The sequence below is a fragment of the Gymnoscopelus braueri genome (genome assembly GCF_963280865.1).
Source record: "Gymnoscopelus braueri genome assembly, chromosome: 17".
Lineage (NCBI taxonomy): Eukaryota > Metazoa > Chordata > Actinopteri > Myctophiformes > Myctophidae > Gymnoscopelus > Gymnoscopelus braueri.
The window spans coordinates 30,230,413-30,253,420 of NC_137617.1; the positions used below are offsets into that span (position 1 = coordinate 30,230,413).

Genomic DNA, 23,008 nt, shown 5'->3' on the forward strand with positions numbered 1-23,008 from the left:
TGCTGATGGAGTGGGGAACGGATGCAGTTGCAGGAGGACCCAGGAGGCTGGGGCTTCAGGTTGGCCAAGGCTTCCAGATCCAATAGAGCCTGACTTGGAAGGGGGGATGGGTGTCAAGAAACTCTCAGCCTTGGCTAAAAGGAGCCTCACTGCTGTAACAAAGGGAAGGAATAAGGGAGGATGCCATGATCAAGTAGGCAGCATTTGTCAACCAGGCCTCACTGAACAGTGATGGTGGATATGCCATAAACTGGAATTTGCACATGCACATGCATGCACAACTTATACACACACACGCACGCACGAACACCCGCGAGAGCGCGCACACACACACACACACACACACACACACACACACACACACACACACACACACACACACACACACCCTCCCCTCCAAATGATGCTGTTGCCAAATCTTTGTTACAGTATGAGAATGACACACAAGTTTCTCAAGTTACCACGTATGTTTTTTTGTTCTTTTTTTTGTTGTTCTTTATTTACGCCACTTCATAACCTTGAGAGGTGCAGATATAATATTATAGTCATCACAGTATTATTAATATTACTCTACTGTGGAGTAATATTTATTTACTTATTCATTCATGTAATCAGTTGCAACTCTTTGCATCTCATTTTTTAAACATGTTGCACATACAACATTAAAATCCTTGTTAATGTTTAGATGGACCCAAATGGACGCTTACGGGTTAAAACTAAGTATTTCCTTTCCTAGCCACTTGAGCCCTATTTATATTTCATTGTATGACAGTGTATGACAAAATTAGCAAAAATTAGCAGATCTTCAAGCTCACAACGCAACACAACGTGATGTGAATGTGCTGTGAGCTTGAAGATCTGCTATTTTCACAGTTTTTGCCTATGACGTGGCCTAAAAAGGGACAGCAGGTTGAAAGTAGTTAAGCGAATCATAATACCTTTGTTTGATATCTGTCAATAACAGATGAGGCCCTTCTGTGGTATCTCCTAGACTCCCACCGCCCCCTTATCCCATGAATAACATAGCCAGCGCTCCTTTGAAGCCCGGGGACCCTGCAGAGTGACATGCGACAGAGCCACTGGTAGAAAACCGAGGAAGTGAGCCTGGCAATAGACTTGTAAAAGAGCCTGCCACAACTGCAAGCAGCATGGGGTACAAACAGCACTGGTTTGACCTCAAACAAAGTGCAGGAGGAGGAGGAGGAGGAGGACGGCGGTGTGGGGGGGGGGGCGGTTGACTAAAAGATGTATGAAGATATCTGAAGCGAAAGAAGCTGGCTATGCAAAACAATTCTAATCTTAAAAAACAAATGAATTTTAAAACAGCCGATCTGCAAGCTCACAGGGGCGTGTGAGCTTGTACATCATTTCCCTCCCAAAATTCTTTTACGTTTTCGCCTGTCGATGACATGCCCAAAATAGGGACGCCACGCCAGAGTTAAAGTGCTTAATGGCTCCTATTTTTTTTGTTTTATTTGTACCATGGCGTGTTTGATTACCAGGCTCGGCTTGTTTTTCCACCATGCCCGTATATACCGCAGGGTTCATTGCCATCCTCCAGCCCTCTCCTCCTCTCCTTGCCCTACATTCTCCGGCAGAAGGCAGAAGGCTGTGCTGATGTGTGATGGTGAAAAACATCCTCCTCCTCCTCCTCCTGTTCTCTGGCTGAACATCTGTCTCTGAGGTGTTGGTTCTGGTGCCGAGGCTGACACCTCCAGATGGAGAGTCCGCTGGGAGCCCTGAGGTATTACCCACAGAGATGGCAGGGATCGCACCCCCAGAATGAAGTCCCACACTTGCTTTGTGTACGTCCCCAATTATTTTTCTTTTTTGTTGTTGTTGGGTCTGTCAGTATTCACAATATCTATTCTCCCCTCTCCCCAGTTCTTGCCCTTGTGACTCATCCCAAGAAGAAGCATTTGCTTTGAGTAGAAATCCACTGTCTGTGGTAACTAACCGCCTTTGCTAATATACCGTAATGGACATTCTAGTACAGTATTTCATTCTGGAGATGTATTACTATTACTATAGCTGGAGAGAACTTTGAGCTCATGCAAATATTTTTAATGATTGATCTATTTCTTTAACATCATGATTTTTCTGACACCTGGAACCTCTTAATTTTAGGGGATCACAAACGTGAATTAGAACTTAGAAATTACAGAGTAGAATATCCACAGTAGAATATCCTATAGGTCTAAATAAAAATAAGTACAAAACTACCTGCAAAAACTGAGGAGACTGTGCATGGGAGGCCTGGAGTTGACTTCTCTGGGCCATTCTGGTGTCTTGACAGATTGACTCTGAATTCATTTGTGGCTGAACTCTGTGTGAACCTCAGCTTTAGGGAAAGGGCAGGCCAGATCTGTGTGCAAACCTAACACCCAGTGCAAATATTGAAACTGCTGTCCCTATACACCATCCGATGAAACTCGGTGGTCAGGTCTTGCAAACGTTTAGTCGGGGGTGGGACCAAAATCAGGGTATCTTGAACCATCAACTCAGCTCTTCACAATTCACAATTCTGTTCATATAAGTATATATATAATATAAGTTCATATACAGTAAGTACTGTGTGTAAAAAATGTCTTCCATCAATTGTATCCAAATAGAATTTGGGTAACAAATCAAGCGTGAAACCTGGCTCCCTGGAGTTTGTTGTCATGTTTAGAGCCCCCGGAGGTATTTCGAGGTGAAAAGGTCATCAAGAGTCACCCCATGTGTTGTGAAAGATTCCTCTTGTCACATCATGCAAGGATGAGTGAAACTATAACTACAAGCTAATGTGGACATGTTTATGCAATGTGCCAATGTAATGTAATGGAGTCAAAATGTGTTACACATTTTTTTTTTAAACACATACATACAAAAAATAAGCTTTGGTAAGTTTGGTTATGTGGTTAATTGCATCTAACATCACTATTTCCATGTTCGATGAATGCACAACTTCCAAACATTTTGAGACCACAAAGTTTTTCTTAGCTAATATTTATTAAGGTAAATCATCTGGACACATTTTGGAAAATAACCTGCAAATAAATAGTGCAAAACAATAACACTGGTGATAACTCAGCGCTGTAACACAAAAACATAGGTCTATTTATATGGGAAAGGAAATGCAGCAATAGAAAAGTTATCAGAGCATCTCTGCATCCAATTTCAGAAATTAATGCATTAAAGCACAAATATACCCTGTAGTCCACAAGCAATTGCACAGTTCTGTCTCAGTTTTTGTGATTTAACAGTGATGGATGTGGGAAAAGTTCGAATAGGCCCCACAATGTGGAAGTCAATCACATAGTTCAGAATCACTGCGTTTCACCGTCAGATTGCACCTTCGGGGAGGTATCAGGCGCGGGGGCTTTCTCAAAATTTACTGGGACGCTTCCTCCGGTTTTCTCGCGCTTTTTCTGCTTCATCCTGCGGTTCTGGAACCAGATCTTCACTTGCGTTTCGTTGAGCTCCAGGCTAGCGGCGACCTCGACGCGCCGTGCCCGGGTCAGGTACTTGTTGAAGTGGAACTCCTTCTCCAGCTCGGTAAGCTGCTTGGTGGTGAAGTTGGTTCGGATCACGTTGAGTTGGCCCGGGACCCCGTACTCTGACATGATAGCTGTGGGGAAATGGATGAGTGAGTGATGAATGAATGTAGAAAGCATGGATCTAATAAATGGAATTGTGCGTGGTAAATGAAAGTATGGGAATGAAAGTTAATGGGGACAATCATTTTTAATCAGTCAACATTGAGACAATACAAATACAAATACTCTGGGCCTACATGTCAGGACACGGATTAGGCCTACTTGAAGTGGTTTTGATTAATGTTTTACGCACGCCACTCCCAAGATTACGCACAGCTGTACACGTTTGTTAATACACTCAGGATTTTTGCAGTGTACATTCCGGGGTCATGTGGGGTTACTCTATAAATGTTGCCAGTCTGAACAAACCTGTTTTGGGAGGATTCCTCTTCACTTTCATCCAGTCGAAAGTTTGTGATGGTTCGGTGTGATGATTCGAATCGTTTTCGTTATTTTGAGGTGGCAACCTCGAATAAACACTGTCTGAGTATTGTTGCTGCCTCTGTTCTTCGTTGTTGAAATGGAGATAAGGCGCAGCTCCAGGCCCGTAGTTATCCCCGGCGTAAGGAGCCATGTTTGCCCCAGTAGGCGAAACTTGCGAATGAATGAACCCCCGGTCCTGTTCGTGAGCGAGGCCATATTGGTGAAGTCCGTATTCCAAAGTTGAGCCAACTTGCGCTCCATATATCGGGTTCGCTGATGAGGGAAACTGCAGGTCTAAGTTGACGAGAGTCTGGTGTAGAGGGAGGCCCAGAGGCTGGTGTGGAGTAGAAGTTGCACCAACTAAACGCCCGTCGGATCCGTAGCTTTCACTTGTTGCGCACGAACTGGATGATAAAGGCGACATGTATCCGTGGTTCAAATTGTGGTATCCAGCCTTGGCATTTAAGATATTCGCTCCCCTGTTGCACACGGGATAGTCTAAGTAAGAGTTCATTCTGCTGGCCTGTTGTTTAAGCAGAATTGATGAGCACTGAGCAGTCATTAATTGGTGCTCGCCTTGCCCTAACCTCTAGGTAGTATGTCAAAGCTGTAAAAGTGCCTTCCACTCTCATATCACCTTCCTGACAGACCATGTGACTCCCTAAGCGCCAATGGCAAGGGACCTACAGCAGTCTGTCAAGTCTGGAGGATCGTCCATCAAACGGCTCACATTTACATGACAAACGCTTCAATCAAACTCGCCCATCAATCTGATAGGACTACAAACATCAAGCCACATATATAGGCTGCAATGATTCACAGTGGCTTTAAAGCATGGTTTAAAAATAATAATAAAAGTCTGACAAAGACAATCAATTAGGACCAACATTTTGTTGCCTTGTCGTAAATGCTTGTCACGCTGGAGGCCAATTGTTCACATTATTTACTAAAGGTGACAAGTTGCAGCTCATAATAACCCTATCATGGACAAAGTCCTAAATTATTATGACAAATACAAATGCTTATGGGAATGCATTGTTTTAACTTAAACGTTTTGACCCACCTATTGATTTAATAAATTGGCCTCTAGTAATGTGCGGAAAAGTATTATTTTATGTATCTTGCTATATCTTGCTATTAGCCTTTTATTTTTATTTATTTTTATCAAGCATAACTATAGATATCTTCATTGAAATGTGTTGCATGAGAGTTGGACAACGAAAACTAAGATAACTAAGAGATTAAAATATTTTGCCTATAAAAAAAACAGTTTGCTAACTGAAATGGTTTGGCCAGCTAAAAGACAAAAATCTTTGCTCAGCCTTTCACAGAGACTGCTCCCATACATGTCTGAATCAGACAGTATCGCAGAAAAGAGCAGCGCAATTAATTCAGTGATCAATCATGGGCTCTTTTAAAAGATTGACAGCTTCGGTTACCCATTTTGCCAATGAAAGAACAAAGACGCATTTGAGAGCTATACTTCTCAGTCCCCTTTGTGCCTCATGAGTTGGAATACCATAAAAACACAGGGCCTGTTATATCTGGTAAATCACAGTAAATAAACAATCTGAAGTTTATGATATATTACAGGCCCTTATAGTAGCTAATTGGGTTCATGCATGAAACGAGGATTACTCCAATACGTTTAGATAGGCCTAATATCTGAGGGCCAGTTCGAGTGGTAGCCTTAGGTTGAAATTTGAACAAATTGCTTTTATTTATATAAAAGTAGCAGTGGACATTTTCGTTTAAGATGCCAGGCTGCATGATTCCACGTGCTATGTAGTTGAACGAATGTTTTGAGTAGGCCAATTCAACCGACGCACTTTCTATAAGTAAAACATAACAATAAACGTGGTAAACAGTCTATGAACAAATAATTAAATAAATAGGTTACATTTGGAAAGTGGACAATTAAATAAATACACGTTGGAAATAAATAAATATATAAATAATACAAATCAATGAGACGTATGGTATGCCTAATGTGTTTCCCCTCAATGATTTAAACCAAGGCATAATAATGCATGCATTATGCTCAAGCATTAAAGTATTCTCCTTAACACTGGGCTTATAAATCATCGCCTGTAGCCTTGGTAGCCTAATGTAGCCTAACCTGATTTTCAAAGTTTGAAACTGAATTAAAATGTCTGTGCTAAAAAAAAAACGTGTCACCCATGATGAATGTGGCACACAACAAGATATGGAAACATAATGTCCAAGAATTTTCAACTCCAAAAAACGTGGTCTATTAATAGTCTTCTACAATCTACAAATGAGTCAGTTTTGGAGCTCGCATAATTCTCTCCTGAGAGCAGTAGCTCTCTGAGAAATATGACACGTTTTGATCACTTATTCCGTCATCTGGGGTCGATATTTGGGAAATGCTGCATGTGGAATTATTGTAGTTGACGTCGTATTGCGGGCCGTTCGTCAGATGATCCCGGGGGCCAGCTCTGGGTTCACAATGTGAGTATTTCTGTGAGAACGAGTCGTGTGCTTTTAGGACTGGATTCGACGACAGTGACTGATTCTGCTGTTTTGGGGGCTTCAATGGCGGCGGTGAAACGGCCTCGTAGTCGCCGCCCAGATGGACATAACCCAGGCTGGACAGGGTAGGGCTGCCCGGGCTGGAGGAGGGGAACGACGAGGAGGAGATCAGGCCGCTCAATTTGTCATCCTTTTTCTGCTTCATCCTCCTGTTCTGGAACCAGATCTTGATCTGCCTCTCGTGCAGGTTGAGGGAGTTGGCCATCTCCACGCGTCGTGGCCGGCCCAGGTAGCGGTTGAAGTGGAACTCCTTCTCCAGCTCCACCAGCTGCGCGCTCGTGTACGCCGTGCGCGCTCTCTTGGCCGCAGCAGCAGTGGCTGTCTGCGCGTTGGTGGTGGTGCAACACTGGTCTGGCAACACAAAATCAAAACGAGAACCAAATCACTACACAGTGAATTACTGAGATGGTGCTGTCATTCACCATCAGCTGTTGTTGCTTAATTGGTCTGACTTTACTATAGGCCAGTGGTTCTCAAACCTTTAAATGTCCAGGTCTCCCCTTAACTCTGACAGTGTCCATTTGTATACTGTCAGAGTTACAGACTTGTAAGGGTCGATTTAGAACCCCCTAAAGGAACCCAGAGAGTCCCTAGAATCCACTTTGAGAACCACTGCTATAGGTCTATATGTCTCCAGGCCCCTCCTTCATATTTCAGACTATTACTTGAAATATTTCAAGTGAAATAACCAGTATTTATAACAGATTGACATAGACCTATTTTTAAGTTGATTCAGAGTTCAAAGGTGTGACAGTCATCACATCATGTGGCTGAATTGTCATTCAGACCTTGCTCACCACATTAGTGTCAATATTTAACTCTGGTAACATATTATGCAATGAGCTATGCTTCATTTGACCACTGTGGGTAAATTGTTGCACTCTCAGAGTTAAACTAACTGTACACTCCAGATTTTACTATGCATCTTGGTGATGGCCCCCTGCATGAAATCTAAATACCTATTGTCTGATTGTGACTTTTGTGTGTCAGTCAGCCTGATTGGGGCATGCCTGCCTGAGCTTATTCTGTTGTCTGAAACTCTATTTGGGTGATTATTATTCAAGGTCCCTGACAATTACTCTAATTTATTCAGATTCTAGCGCAGTTAAGCATTTGAACTTGAGAGGACCATATAAATAGTAATGTGTTGTTGGGTTAAATATCACAATCACATTATTTATTATAGGGTGGGTTGAAATTTTAAGCTTATATATAGGCTATACGCACCTGGGATTATCTTGCTACATTTCTGATCTGAATGTCTGGACTCTTTCATCCAGGGAAAAATCTTTTTGTTAACGGTTAATTTAGGGCTGTTGTGCTGTTTTGATTTCCTCGACTTGTGGTCAAACGACTGCATTGAGCAGCAGCCAGGTGTCTTTTGCTTGTTGTTGCTCTCCGTTTGTCCCAGTGCTCGGTGCATCGTTGCCTCGCGATTGCACATAAAAGCATCGACATCTCCACAATCGTCCTCAAACTCAGTGGTTATGAAGTTGTGGTGGATGCTGCTGTAGGTGGTGCTGCTCTGCATGTCCGTGGAGGGTCTCTCGGCGCCCTTATAACCTCCTCACAGAACATTGGCAGTTTTCCAAAGACCACTTTGTTGCCGGTCTGAGAGGATATAGAAAAAAATGGGGTAAAAGACAAAATCAGGGAGGAGACCGCATGATCCATCTTATCAATTCAATAGTATGGTGACATGAATAGCGAGCCTCTCTTGTCCACAAAAGCAATGGCAAACTGCTCGTATATTAAAGTCCTAGATGAAAATCTGGGCTCTCTAAAATACAATCTACCAATATCGATCATTGTAAATCTAATTAAAGCTATGTATAGGACTCCATGTTTGGATTGTTTACCATGTTCATAATTGTTTACTTTCATTATAGTGCACGTCCTGGGCCTCCCAGTGCGCATTTTGTTTCATGGATTCAAAATTAACTTTTTTGTTAATTTGTATTAATTCAATCAATAGCACTACGTGACAGATACATAGACATGTCCGTATTATTTAGAAATACCTTTTTATACTTTTTATACTCATCAATGTTTTTGGTTAATTCTGAGAAAGCATAAGAGAACAAAAGACCATAAGCCTAGACCATAATAAACAGCCCAATTAGGCTATATGTGTATGTAACACATCATATATTAACCTTTTGTTAATTTGTTAAAATAAGAACATTATTTTAATAACCTGTTCATTTGTTTATGTACATTTTCTTTTCTATTTTGGCTGGTGGAAATATAAACAAAGAAAATAAACGAAGCAGCTATACACCAGAATACATTTTCCACGGAAAGCAACAAGAATGCAACATCCTGAATACGCAATTTAAAAGTGTTTGCATACAGCTGTGATGCACACTGTATTGTAATAAAACAAAGGGCTCTGCAATATTCTCATTTTCTGCATACAGCCTAACCTCATTTTAATCCCGAGCTTGAACTGTCACATGTACGAAATCACGTTGAACGAAAATGGATGCAATTGATAACGTTCGTTTCTGAGAGCACGAAAGAGAGACAGAGAACGAACGTAGAATAAGTATGGAGGCATGCAGCTTTATGAACTCTGGTTGAACCGTCGCCGGAGTCAGGGTCGTAAATCATAAAGACACATAGCCGAGTCCACAGCACAACCCCGGCTTGCTTACCTTCCGCACGTACAGCAGAGCGTCACATTAATTTCGCATAAAAATCCCCTCTGAAACAAATAACGATCACTCTCACCTTTGGAAAATACCGGGAAATATTCTAATCCAAGTCCTTTGCACTGGCTGGTGGATCATGGATGGGTTGACTGTGCATACCAGTGGTCGAAGAAGCAGAGAGTGGACAGTGTTTCTGCCTGCACAGTAGACCGCCCTACATTCTACCAGACATAGCCTTTCTGCTGATCATGCATGCACAGCCTGCACATCACACCACGGATGATAGGCTTGTGATAACATAATAATAATTTAAGACAGGCTATTGTAATACCTGGCTATTCTGGCTAAAGTATTGCCTTTTCGTCTACATTTTGTTCATGGATTAGGGCAGCAATTTGTCAGTGAGTGGAAATTATGGTAATCTAAGACGCGGAGGAGATGGGTGGACAAGGCTTGTGATTCGTGCCTCAGGGGTTGGTGGGGAAGAAAGGCCAGCCATTGCTCTCATATTTTGGCACTGAATCACAATTTTCCTCTGTCGTTTTAAAAGAAGTTATTTGGTTTTGTCTTTATGGGTCCTATATCTCATATAAGCAGAAACAATGCCGAGTTGAACTAACTTGACTAGTTAATTTATTAGTAGATTTAGATTAATAGTAGCCTATAATATGTTTTATTTTATTTTTTTACTATGTTGCTGATCACGTGGAAGTCAATCTAAATGCATTTCCTCTTCAGCAAATCATGGTTTATAGCCTAGTTTTTGAGAAATTGCAACCCAGTGCTGTGAAATGGAAAACATAAACGGCTACGTCTCTATTTGATTGAAACAGTCCTGATATCTTGCCCATGATAATGAATTCCAACATGGCCGAAGTCCCACTTAGGACTAATGCCAGATATGTCAGAGATAGCTTAGCCAAGGGCTTGAGGTGTTTAGTCTGTAGTTATACAGAATGAGTGAGTCTCATTTTTGTGATACCAACACATTCGTATTCCACAGCATATTCTATACTTGTAATGACATTATATGCTTTCTAATTTCCTTATTACATTTGTCTACCTCGTTCATGATAATCTAGTAGCGCCTGCATTGTCTGTGCAGTCCGAGGCCATTTTCAATTTTGTTGCGACAATTGTTAACATTCATTAAAAGCTGCATGTCTGTCCGCGAAGTTTATAATTAGGCCCATGACAATCAAAATGCCGCTTGATTGGTGCAGCGGGTCGATGCAGCTCATGGCGGTGCTTTGATCTCTCGTGTTCATCTTTCAATTGAGGATACTCAATCACTTTGATTGGTCCGCACAGGGAACGGTGCATAGGTAATATTTAACTAAAGTGACACAGAGTAACACAAGTGAATGTCTTTGATCTTTCAGCCATATGCGACAGACATACGACAGTCATATAGGCTATTTGGTTAGTTGTACAAAAATAAATAAACCAATACTTGTGGTGTGTCCATATGTCCAAAAGCATGCGTGATTAATATGCTTGGTCTAATTAAACTTTTGGGGTGAACCCTGATAGCTCTTTAACTTGATTCAGCCATGAGCGACGATAAGTGCACTTGCTTTACCAGTGCATTATATAGCCTACAATATAAAAAAAACAAAACATAATTGCTTTGCCATAGTTTATATGTATAATGGTATAAGTAAGATCAGATAAAGAAGTAAACATCAAGAGTTCTTCAAATTGCTTTCTTGAGTTGCCAGGCGAAGCCTAAGCTATAGGCATTATACTAGATCTCATAAAAATGCACTCACATCTTATCTAAAACTCCTTCTCAAAACAGGGAGGAATTGGCTTGGGGAAGTGAAAGATCAGTTTATAAACATAATGTACTTATATACGTAATGTCATGTTGTAATGCTTGATCTCTGCAGCCTGTATAGCTGTCACCTAGGTGTCATATGGTTACCAATACCATGCATGCGCTATGACGACATTCCCACTGTGGCCATATACAGCTGCAGTTATGATATAAGTTATATCACATCATCATCACAGTCATACTCCGTCCAGAGCCCGTCCAGGCCCTATACTATTCGGGCCATCCCTGTCTTTATCCTGTGATGGATTCGCTACTTTGTTGGGTTGAGGGATGGTACGTTCTTGACGAATGCACATCACAGTATAGCCTTGCTCACAATTAGCTGCAAGGAATCACTTGTCGACTAGAGCAGTGGTTCTCAAAGTGGGCTCCGGGGACCCCCAGGGGTCCTTGAGGGGGTTCCAGGGGGTCCCCACAATATGAGTTAATATAGCATCAAAATCGTTTTTTACCACTTTAAACCTATATTCATGGGCTATTTGAAAATAGCCAATCGACAAGCTCACTGGGTTGCCATGCAACTACCGTGAGCTTGTAGATCTGCTGTCTGAATGTCTGAAACATTTTAACCTCTGGCACAAAATATTTTCAGATGGGGGTCCGTGGCCAAATAGTATTTTTCAAATACAGATTAATTTGGGTTGGGTAAAAGAACCACTTTGGTTTGAGAACCACTGGAAGGACATACAGTATTATCTTCCATATATGCCAACACATGGCAATTAGTTTAGAAAAAATAACGGGTTAATATGAACAAGTGCAACTCCTATACCTCAACAAACACTGAATGCAGTTTGAAAGTATATAGGCTAATGTCCCCATGCAGAGGGTCAGAGGCCTTTAACCACATGAACCACAATATATTGCCTTGTGAGCTTGATCGGCTTTGGTGTAGAGGGAAAAAAGTGGTCCAAGTACAGTTGCAACTCAGGTCCGTTTTTACTGAGAAAATGGTTTAAGTGCAAGAAGATCAAAGTTATTTTGTTGGCTATAATGTTCAGGCGACATTTGCTGGAAGCTGACATGAAATCTTATAGGCTTTTTGTAAGGATACTATTAATCACAAATGTGATGGGTTTATCTCTCTAGAATAGGCCTGCACACTCATACATAGTTTATTCCCTCAGTAAATCATCACTGTAAATTACCGACGTGCTTTGCCTGTATGCTACTTAGCCGTATCACCACAAAACTGATAAAGAAAAGTCTATAATAAGACAACTTACTTCTTTCGGTCTCATCTTCCTTTTTATATCTGTTTCACAAGACAGTTTTGCCGTCCTCTCAGCGACTCTTGGAAAAGTGTCCCTGCCCTTACCCCTAAACTCCTCCTTGATGATCTTGCATGGCAACGGACAGTGGACTGAGGAGAGGAGTTGATAAATGATTACCCGAACAATGCCCACATTGTAGGCCTCCCTGAAACCCTCCACCAACACGGACGGATGTCATATTCTCAAAGAATGTTAGCAGACGTCAGGATGTGCTCTATAATACACAATCCACTTATTCTGCGGCGGAGGCCCATCTATCTGACTATATAATCAAAAGAAATTCATACATCCCAAAACGTACGTGTGTGTGTGTGTGTGTGTGTGTGTGTGTGTGTGTGTGTGTGTGTGTGTGTGTGTGTGTGTGTGTGTGTGTGTGTGTGTGTGTGTGTGTGTGTGTGTGTGTGTGTGTGTGTGTGTGTGTGTGTGTGTGTGTGTGTGTGTGTGTGTGTGTGTGTGTGTGTGTGTGTGTGTGTGTGTGTGTAATCGTCCAGTGGTGAGGTCGTGACCATCTTCAAGCGGTTTCTTTCATCCTGGCGAAGTGTCATCAACTACATACTCCCTAAGACGCGAATTTGTGGCTGCTTGTTGTTAACACAAATTCGGATCTACAGGGTAAATATAGATGACAGGTGGTCAGCGTCGACTGGCGAGGAAGTCTTGTATGTTCCCCTTGAAATTTGTGAACATTTTACAGCAATCTTTGAATTATGTAAATAATAATTAGTATTATTTAGTCCCCTTTATATGCTCACAGCTCACATGGCTACGGTATACATATGTAATAAGTGGGACCCATGCACACAATTTGTTGTTATTCTTTCTTTTTTAATTGTTGCTCAATGTTGAACGTCCCTGTCTAGTGTACTTGTAGCCTATAAAATAAGGAATAAAATATTGAATCTTGAATGATACACTCTCATGCAGAATGTAGCCCGATCAACCTTCCGTAGCCTAGCACATTTATAATAATCTAATTCAATTAAAAAACTTTCATCCAACTTTATTATGAGCTCTCTTTAAGGGGAGCATCTATCAAAAATGAAATACATATTGTCCTGTATTTCATTGGGAAATTATGCATGTTACACACAGATGGAGCCTAGTCTACACACTGTAATTTCTAATCTCTGATCGATCGCTGAACGGAACCTAATGGCTTTTGATGAACAATCTGACACGTCACGGCTTTGACGTCTCAATATGTGTTGACACTGTGACCCGTGTTTCACCCCCCTGTAGGATCTGCACGTGAACAATTTCTTACGGACTTGTATTGTATTAATAGCAACCTGCTTTCTGAATCAAGTATAGTCTCGGTTCGCAGCATTTGGTTGCCAGGGTCAGGGGAGAGCAGGACCAGGGCAGTGAAAATATTTCCGTCTCAATAAGTGTCTGGTAGGATTAGACAAATGTCCACCACTTCGACCGGAGGAAAAAAAAGGCAGAAGATAAAAATAACAAACATGTTGGAGCAGACATGGGCTTTCTATGTTCTGCCTTAACCTACATGGCCCCTAATGATAACAGCCGTGGTTGAGGAACCATCCATCAAACGCCAAGCCGGTCTGAGGCGCTCTCTGCTGGCGTAGAAGACGCGTTACATCATCTCGCATAACACTGGACTCTGGCGACAAGATGGGCTTATAAACTAAATATATTCTAATAGTCTAATAAACTAAATATAGGATACATGTTAATCCGTTTGTCAAAACGTTCCGGGTGACAACTGGCATTTATTATTAATTAAGAAGGCCTATAAAATGCAATCACCAAATAATTCTACATATAGCCTATTCTACACGTCTATAAATAAGCACAGTAACATCAAATACCAAATTATTTTTGATATATTTACACAAACTTTGTAATGTGTAAATAATGTGGATCTAGGCCTATAAAAAAACATAAAACTAATAGATAATGTTCAAGATATAGCCCCCACAGCCGCTATGTTGGTATAGGGTGGCTATGATTTGAAATCAATATGCATTTATCCTTATAGGCTATTATTTGCCCAGGCCTCCGTTCCAAAGCTTCATATCAGAAGTTAAAGTAAAAATAAATACAGTTTATACATTTATTTTATTTTATCAATTATGTAGCTATTACGTTGTTATGTAGGCCCGAGTGTTGAGCGTGACAGTGCAATGTCTGAGCGAACAGGGTCTTGCTTTCAGATGCAGCTGTGGTAGTAGTCTATCGTCTACTGACCTAGCGATGATCCCGGCCCATGAATTATGCATGAGATCCGGGTACAGATTACCCCTATCAATATGCAATACTCATTACGCTGGTTAAATTGCCACTTAATAGTTATGAATATGTGAAAATGTCTGGACCTTATATAGCCCAGCATTTGGTTTTACTTGAAAGCGAAATGAGTTGTCAGGGTTTTCGAAAATAATTGCAAAAGTCTCGTTGCAGGTGAAGAGTCGCAATGACTTTAGTTTTTCACTCTAATATACAATTCTCCTTTTATTGGTTACAGATAGACTATATAGCTTTAAGTCTGTGATGTATATATTAAAACAACTGAAGCTGCTCTCCAACCCAAAGTTGTCCGATAGTTCACCTCTGGCCGCTCTGTGACTTGATAGATCAGGATAAATCACTGGAGGACCTCGCTCAAGTTCGTTTCATGGCAGCTCCATAAAAGCTCTTCATTGGACTAAAGGTCCAGTGTTGTTGTTTTTTCTCTTGTCAATATAACATATTTCAGAAATAGAAACCCGTTGAATTTCGATTTCAACGACAATAGGATCATAATGCTCAAAAGATGCATATTTCTTCAAGATCTAAACATCAACTGCAAATGTATTTTCGTATATGGCTAGTTTTATACTTTTAATTAAAAAAAAATCAAAAACTGTAAAATAATTTATTGTTGTCCTTTGAATCAAATTTGAAGAGAAAATCTTTGTGTTCCACCATCATAACTAACTACGCTACTCACGGAACTAAAAGGCACATTAACTGTAGGCCCTATTTTTTTTTAAAGGGGAATAAGTGTATACTTTTTAGTTGCAGTTTTGCAATGCGCTGTCTACTATTTTTGTCCACTTTCCCATATGATGTGGACATTTCGAGCACCCTAACTGGACACTACTCCAGGCCACCCTTTCGAATCCCATCGATGCAGTTAAGCCGTCACTTTCATTCAAGGTTGTGAATTATATAGTACATTGTCTACTCCCCAAAACCATAAAACCAACTTTATGGACCTCACGTGACTTTTCAGAGTCTGTAAGTAATATAGGCCTATACAATCTTTGGTAAGGGGGATTTTTACGAAGTTGGTGCTCTGTTCATATACCTGTAAAGACCCATTTTGGATTTTATCAACACAATTATTCTATACACGTCTAGCACCAGAGGTCGAGAGGTAAGTTTGAAATGCTACATCTTACTCATTTTCCCTGTGTGGATATGTGTGTGTGCGTGTGTGTGTGGGTGTGTGTGTGTGCGTGTGTGTTAAAAGTGGCCTAAAAGTAATCATTACCCATTTTGTTTAGGCTAGTAAGTCATATCTGTACCACATGCGAACGTTATTGAAGTTATTGCCATAAGGTTCCCGTGGTGGGTGGAAGTTGTTTCTATGCCCGACATAACTTACTTAACTACTGTATATGGGGCAACAACTTTGTTTTAATATTAGGGTAATTGTCAATATAATATTGGAACACATCGAAAGCAATTGAGAGAAACTTTATTTCAAGCGCTATGAGTTCACTTACAAATACAAAAAGCTTATTGGCGAAAATGCTTACATCACTGTTGCCTATATATCCACATAATAACCCTTTGCACTAAAAAATTATCACATTGACAGGTTGAATACATTTACATTGCTCATAATTAGTTCTAAACAATAGATGCACAAAATGTTCTAGCTACACATTGGCTTGTTTATGAAAATCATGATCTGGCCACAAGATAACCATCAAAATAGCATTGAAACTTACACTAAAGCGCGTTGAATGGCCCCATCATACATTAGGTTTACATTCAATGAAGAGCAGCATATGGTTTGGAAACGTTTAAACTGTACACTGAATTTTTACTCCTGTTAGACCGTCAAGAAGTTACACAATAAACAGCTCAAATGAATCATGGCAACCTTCAAGAGAGCAAAAAGCATGGACATCAATACCCCAATAATATTTACACATCTCTTATTATTTTCAAATGACAACTAAGCTATCATAGTACAACAGTCAACTAAAATAGTGTTTTAAGACCACAGAATACTTCTTTGTCTATCACAATAACATGCTGAAAGGTGCTGCGCTTTCAATAGCATTACAGTACTCATGGATGTCCCCCACCCCCCCCCTCATAGCCATCATCTCTGGCAAGTTATTCAAAACTCAATTGTGGAAGGCGCTCCCTCCTGTCACAAGGCTCATGCTTTTCAGTTTATTGTCCTTCTTCCATTTCATCCTGCGATTCTGGAACCAGATTTTGATCTGTCGTTCCGAGAGACACAGCGTGTGGGCTATCTCTATCCTCCGCCGTCTGGTAAGGTACCTATTGAAGTGAAACTCTTTCTCCAGTTCTAGCGTCTGGTAGCGGGTGTATGCAGTTCGGGCCCTTTTCCCATCAGGTCCAGTCATATCTAAATTTCATAAAAAAGCCAAACATTAGCAACGGCCATCACTTAACAACACATGGGGAAATTGCTGCAATTTTTTGGGGGCTGCACAAGGATGTTAACTAATACTATATTGGGCAAGTGGTCAGCGTCAAATGAGCTTAGGAAACATGCATCCAATATATTCGCACTCATATTCAATTGCTTACTGACTTAGCCTATTATTAAACCCACAGCCAACATGAGCCCTGTCGGCTGTCGATTTCCAGCATTTTTATACAAAATTCCATCAAACATATGTTTCTCAAATTCACCCTCGTAGATCGTTATGGCTAAATTATATTCTACATGAAGGTAAACTCTAACTGACCTGTATACCCTCATCAAAATCCCTATCACACAAAGACTATACAAACATCATCCTCACTGACCTAGGCTTACTCATGCAACACTTGACAGATTTATGACACTTCGCCAATCGACAGCATGACCCTCTAAAACACAATAGTGTAATTATAGCTACCGTGGCTTATGTGCAGTTTCCTCATCCAGGGGAATATCTGTGGCGTTTGGCAATCATTCGATGTTGGAGTTGAGGAGGTGGCGTTGGGTTCCTGGTGCTGCTGCTGCTGCTGCTGCTGCTGCGCTCGAGGTGCCGTGCCGGAGCCGCTGGTATGTGCACCTTCCTCGGTCTCGGAGGCAACGGTGGTATCCTCTATCTCCGTGAAATGAGCGCTGTTGCTTTTGTTGAGATTGTTGCCGGTCGAGGTCGTGCTCCGGTCAGACGGAGGAGAGGGGCTTTTTAGTTCCAGAGACTCGCGGTTGGCCGTGGCGCACGGCACAGACTCTGGAGACGAGAGCGAGCAGTTGGGTTGTCTGTACCGGGCGTCCGGCCCGAAACCGCGGGCATCGTCTCCCACAGCCCCGAAGTGGCTGCTAGTGTTGGTGCGGTTTACGGTTAGGTCCATGCCATTGTAGTTGTAGCCGAAAGACCCGGAGTGCATGGTGCCAGGGTCTCTGAACGAACCGTTCACGGCGCCGTTAGTCCCATAATTTAGTAACTGATAGTCGGAGCCATTTGGATAGCGCCCTGAGAACGAGTTTACAAAGTAAGAGCTCATTTGCTTGGTTTTAAAGCCTCGATTTGTAGATCTTTGTCGCTATAATCCTGTGCTTGCACGATTTATGATGCAATCATGAATTATAGCAATGAAGCCCTACTGTACTTTGCCAGGTATGCGGCCAAATATGGGAGAGCGTTCAGGAATCACGTGCCTTTGTTGACCAGTCGTAAATTCTCACTGATGACTTCAAGAGGTAATTCATGCTCTATGGTTACAAATGATGACGAAATGATGGTCGTTAGACCCCAGTCAATGGTGCCTCCCCATTGCGCGCTGTGCGTCCGTATAGGTAGAGAGCGCCATCTTTTGGCGAAATGGGGTATCGTCTCACGGGGACGGTATCGGGCCCTATAACCATTTATCATTTATGTAACGTAGTGATTATATAGGCCACAAAAGGCTCAGGTAACTCATACAGAGACTTGCAAACTATAGTGTTGGCAACTGGAGACTCGCAAACTAAACTGTTGGCAACTGTAGAGACTTATAAAACTAAATTATTGACAATTGTGTGTTCATTAGCTAGATTTATGAAATTGTAATATTATTTATCGTATCAAACTCCAGATTTCAGAAAAGAAGGAACTTTAAAAGTGCTTTGCAATTTTAGGCTTTAATAATATTGATGATAATACTAATAATAATTAATTATATAGTAACATGCTAATAATAATAGAAATAATGGTAATATAATGAGAATAGTAATAATGATTGTAATAATATAGTGAGAATAGTAATAATGGTATTAATAATATAGTTATAACAAGAATAAAGCACATAAAGCAGCATTTTGTTGTGCATACACGCCAATAACCACCAGATTTCCAGTATATTTACACAAAAGCTTTTATTTCTATGTACAATTACCTAAACAAAAATATTGCACATGAAATCCAGGTGTGCATTAGACACAGGTGAACAGCAATAAATAACATGGATTTGTCATCTGTACAAAACTTGAAACGGGTTTATGGCACAGCTGTAAACAACAAGCCTACAGTAGAACAACTAGCCTACACCACACAATGTACAGGCCAAAGCCTCGGTGGATGCCATGGGGGGGGGAAAACATATAGGAGGCCTACGATAATGAGGTAACAACAACATTGTCAGAAACTAAAAACACCAAAAATGTATTTACATTTGGCAAATTGGCACATTTGCATATAGTCCCCCTAAACGCACTAGCACGAGAACAAACAGAAGAGCACCAGATTTGAACATAACACATACATTAGCGTGCAGATATTCAAATGAAATCTACAACTCTACAAGTCTACAACATGTTTCTCCACTGAGTACGCAATTATCTACAAAGAAATTATACATGATCTTCACATTTCTGAACGTGTACACAACAAGGTCCCGGCTGTTCATTTGACTCCGAGAGTGTAGTGAAAGGGTATACCTATAGACATGTAATGGGCCTTGGGACCCATTGGGACGCAGTGTTTAGGCCTATAGAAATAATCAGTGTACATTTATCCATTTGTAACTCCCAGAGGGTATAAATGCAACCAAATGGACCCGCACGGGCCCAATTGCTTCCATTGGCACACCTGTGTATAGGTCCATTTTCACACACTCAAGAGTTAAATCAACACTCGGGATTTTGCTGTGATAGGCTATAATACTTTGAGTGCACACATGAAGGCCAGTGTCTTTTCAGTTGGTCTTTTTCTCTGTCTCCTCCTCTTCTTCGGACGGTTTTGAAGGATTGAGGAGTTTGTTTTCCTTCTTCCATTTCATTCGACGGTTCTGAAACCAGATCTTGATCTGACGTTCCGTGAGGCACAAGGCATGAGAGATCTCGATCCGCCGACGCCTCGTCAGATACCTATTGAAGTGGAATTCTTTCTCCAGCTCAAGAGTCTGGTAGCGGGTGTAGGTCTGTCGGCCCCTGCGTCCAGTGCTGCCAAAAGTTCCTGCACGGGGCAAAGGCAAGAAAAGCGTTAATATACATGCTTCATTACAGTACGTGGTTCTCAAAGTGGGGTCCGGGGACCCCAAGGGGTCCTTGGGGGAGTTCCAGGGGGTCCCCAGCTAAATTAGTTAGCATCAACATCTGTTTGACCTGTTTAATCAAAAAAATAGCCGATCTACAAGCTCACACGCTTCACATCGCAATGCATTGTGAGCTTGTTGATCTGCTATTTAAAAATAAATCTTGAAAATGTTTGAAAGATTTGGAATATTTTTGAAACATTTTAGAGCACACATGACAAAGACACACAACATGTTTTCAGATGGGGGTCCGTGGCCAAATAATATTAATTTAGGGGTCCTTGACATGAAAATGTTTGAGAACCACTGCGTTAAAAGGCAGTCAAAGCGATATTCTTAACATTGCCTGAAAAATATATTCCATTAATGTATCATTATTGCATTATAAATACAATAAAATAAAATAATAATTTAATGATTAACAACCATAGCCAATTGTGTATTTCTATTTGCCGATTTCAAAGATACAATAATATGACTTTGGCTTATGTCGAGGCCCATGGGTTGCGTGTCTAATGGTGATATTATAGCCAAAGTCCCGGGGCATATGACGATAGCCTATATATATACTATTCGTGGCGAGATGGCCTCATCAGTATAGCCATCAATAATCTTAAACGCCACAAACGGTTCGTGTCAAGACTATAATCGCTTCTTTTGTCATGTTTTATTTCTTTTGTGATGCTAAATAAAGTTGTTTAAATGTCATGGCGAGGTATTATTAGGCTATAAGCTTTTTTTGTTGTTGTTTTTGTATGCCATGCGATGATGCGAAGCAACGCATGCAGCTGAGGCTGCGGGGAGGATAGCCTACTGTACTCTATAGACAGCGTGACACAGCCTACAGTATAGCCTTTTCTCTACGACAGTGGCTCTCAAAGTGGATTCTAGGGACTCTCTGGGTTCCTTTAGGGGGTTCTAAACTGACCCTTACAAGTCTGTAACTCTGACAGTGTACAAATGTCCCCTAACGGGTCCATTTGGTTCCATTTATACACTGTCAGAGTTAAGGGGAGACCATGAAATGTAAAGGTTTGAAGAACCACTGCTCTACGATACACCCACACACACACTGAAACAACAGAGAAATCACAAGCCTATAGCGATGCAATTCCGTGAGCTTTCACTCACCGGCGGAACAAGCGTTCATCCTCTGCATCCAGGGATAAATCAGAGACGAGGACTTGTCGTCGATAATGCTACTGCTCATGTTTACATTGTGCTCCGGGCAGTCCGACGACTTGCCTCGCTGCTGCGGGTCCTGGGTCACAAACAGCGGCTGCTCCGAGTCTCGACTGGCGGCGAAGGCGCAGGATCCCTCACTGTCCTTGTAAAAAGTCCCGACCGTCGCGTTGTAGTCGCAGCCGGGCGCTCCGCCGTTCGCTCGGCCGTAGAGAGCGGCGGCGGCGGCCGTCTGCTGGTAATAGGACGCCGGGTAAACCTTCTCCTGCATGCTGGCCGCGCCATACGTGGCGGCCGCATTGGAATAGTGTCTTAAAGGGTCAGTATATCCCGAGGAATACAGCGGTATCTGACCCAGGAGAGAGTCCTGTCCTCCCGGTAGAGACACGGGAAAAGTTGAGTTAACAAAATAGGAACTCATTGGATGGACAACTTGGTATACTCCGGAGGAATATGATTTGTTGTCTTTTATAGTCCAAGTGGTTTTGCCATTACTTTATCGGAGATTTGGTTTTTGCTCGAAGGGGGTTGCGAGGTACCACTGAATACAGAGGGGAACTGTACCATCTGATCAGCGTCTGGCCAATCACATGGCGTCTGTGGTTGCACTATTGCACCCATGGGGGGCTCTTGTTGCGTGCAGGGGTCCCCGGTGAATCGAAATGAAGCGCAAGAGCTTGTCGGGCTTTCAGCACACAATGAGATGCCCGGATTCATACAAAATGACCACGCTGCTTATGAAAATATCATATGAAATCACACATCATTTCGTTCAGTGCAAGTATCGCACAATAAGACTGGCTGAAGTAGCCAATACCCGCCCCCCCCCCCCCCCATCGCAAGCAAGTGCACGCAAACCTTATCTCTCTCACACACACACACACACACACACACACACACACACACACACACACACACACACACACACACACACACACACACACACACACACACACAGTTTTTTTAAATCCACAACAGCAAAAAATAGAACTAATCGCATCGCAAAACACTTTTGCGCATGCAGTGTTTCCTTTTACGCACAAATTACGCACGGCCAACAGTCTCTCTCTCTCTCTCTCTCTCTCTCTCTCTCTCTCTCTCTCTCTCTCTCTCTCTCTCTCTCTCTCTCTCTCCCTCTCTCTCTCTCCCTCTCTCCCCTCTCTCCCCTCTCTCCCCTCTATCTCTCTTTCTCTCTCTCGTTCTTGTATGAAATGTGCATCCTTGATTTCCCTTTTTCAGTTTTGCCAAAGCAAGTCCAATAACTACACCTGCCTACTGTAACTGTAGCCTATACTTAGACCGATTGTTATGCACAAAATGTTTACTTAATCAATCAAAAAGTAGCTGTAATTTGCCTATACTGTATGCCATGTACACGCTTAAGACCAAAACCACACAAAAACATTGAATAACCTGTCCTCGTTGCTTTCTGATTCCCAATAGCATACGAGCAAGACAGAAGAATGAGACGACTGTCCACCGACGTGGACAGAGCACGGACACATCAACCATGTTTACCAGTCGTGACGACGTGGACATTTCTTTCACACATAAAAAAATATTAGACAGCCTAGCCTGTAAGTAAAACAACACATTTGTTATTCGAATATAGTGCTTCAAAAAATATATGCATTATTATTTATATCATTATTATAACATTATTATTAGTATTGTTATTAAGCCTATAATAACTATAATAACACAATTGTAAATTTGCGTTATTTCAGTGGCTATTAATAGCGCCTCATCAATGTAGGCCTTTGCATTCTGCAGTTATAGGCCCTA

General features: G+C 41.6%; 3 protein-coding genes across 3 annotated transcripts; all 3 read right to left on the reverse strand.

Moving 5' to 3' along the window:
• Positions 1-1,544: 1,544 nt before the first annotated feature.
• Positions 1,545-4,515, reverse strand: hoxb1b (homeobox B1b; the record flags this gene model as incomplete). Its single annotated transcript, XM_080455710.1, has 3 exons — positions 1,545-1,739; positions 3,336-3,610; positions 3,948-4,515. 3 exons carry the CDS (start codon positions 4,513-4,515, stop codon positions 1,545-1,547), a joined length of 1,038 nt encoding a protein of 345 aa, XP_080311836.1.
• A 12,164-nt stretch (positions 4,516-16,679) lies between these two features.
• On the reverse strand, positions 16,680-18,049 carry hoxb5b (homeobox B5b). The gene is made up of 2 exons (XM_080454914.1): positions 17,437-18,049; positions 16,680-16,937 (listed from the first exon to the last, which is right to left on the reverse strand). The coding sequence occupies exons 1-2, from the start codon at positions 18,032-18,034 to the stop codon at positions 16,690-16,692; spliced, it is 846 nt and encodes a 281-aa protein (XP_080311040.1). The 5' UTR covers positions 18,035-18,049; the 3' UTR covers positions 16,680-16,689.
• A 1,653-nt stretch (positions 18,050-19,702) lies between these two features.
• Positions 19,703-21,644, reverse strand: hoxb6b (homeobox B6b; the record flags this gene model as incomplete). Its single annotated transcript, XM_080455711.1, has 2 exons — positions 19,703-19,962; positions 21,173-21,644. The coding sequence occupies 2 exons, from the start codon at positions 21,642-21,644 to the stop codon at positions 19,703-19,705; spliced, it is 732 nt and encodes a 243-aa protein (XP_080311837.1).
• Positions 21,645-23,008: the final 1,364 nt, after the last annotated feature.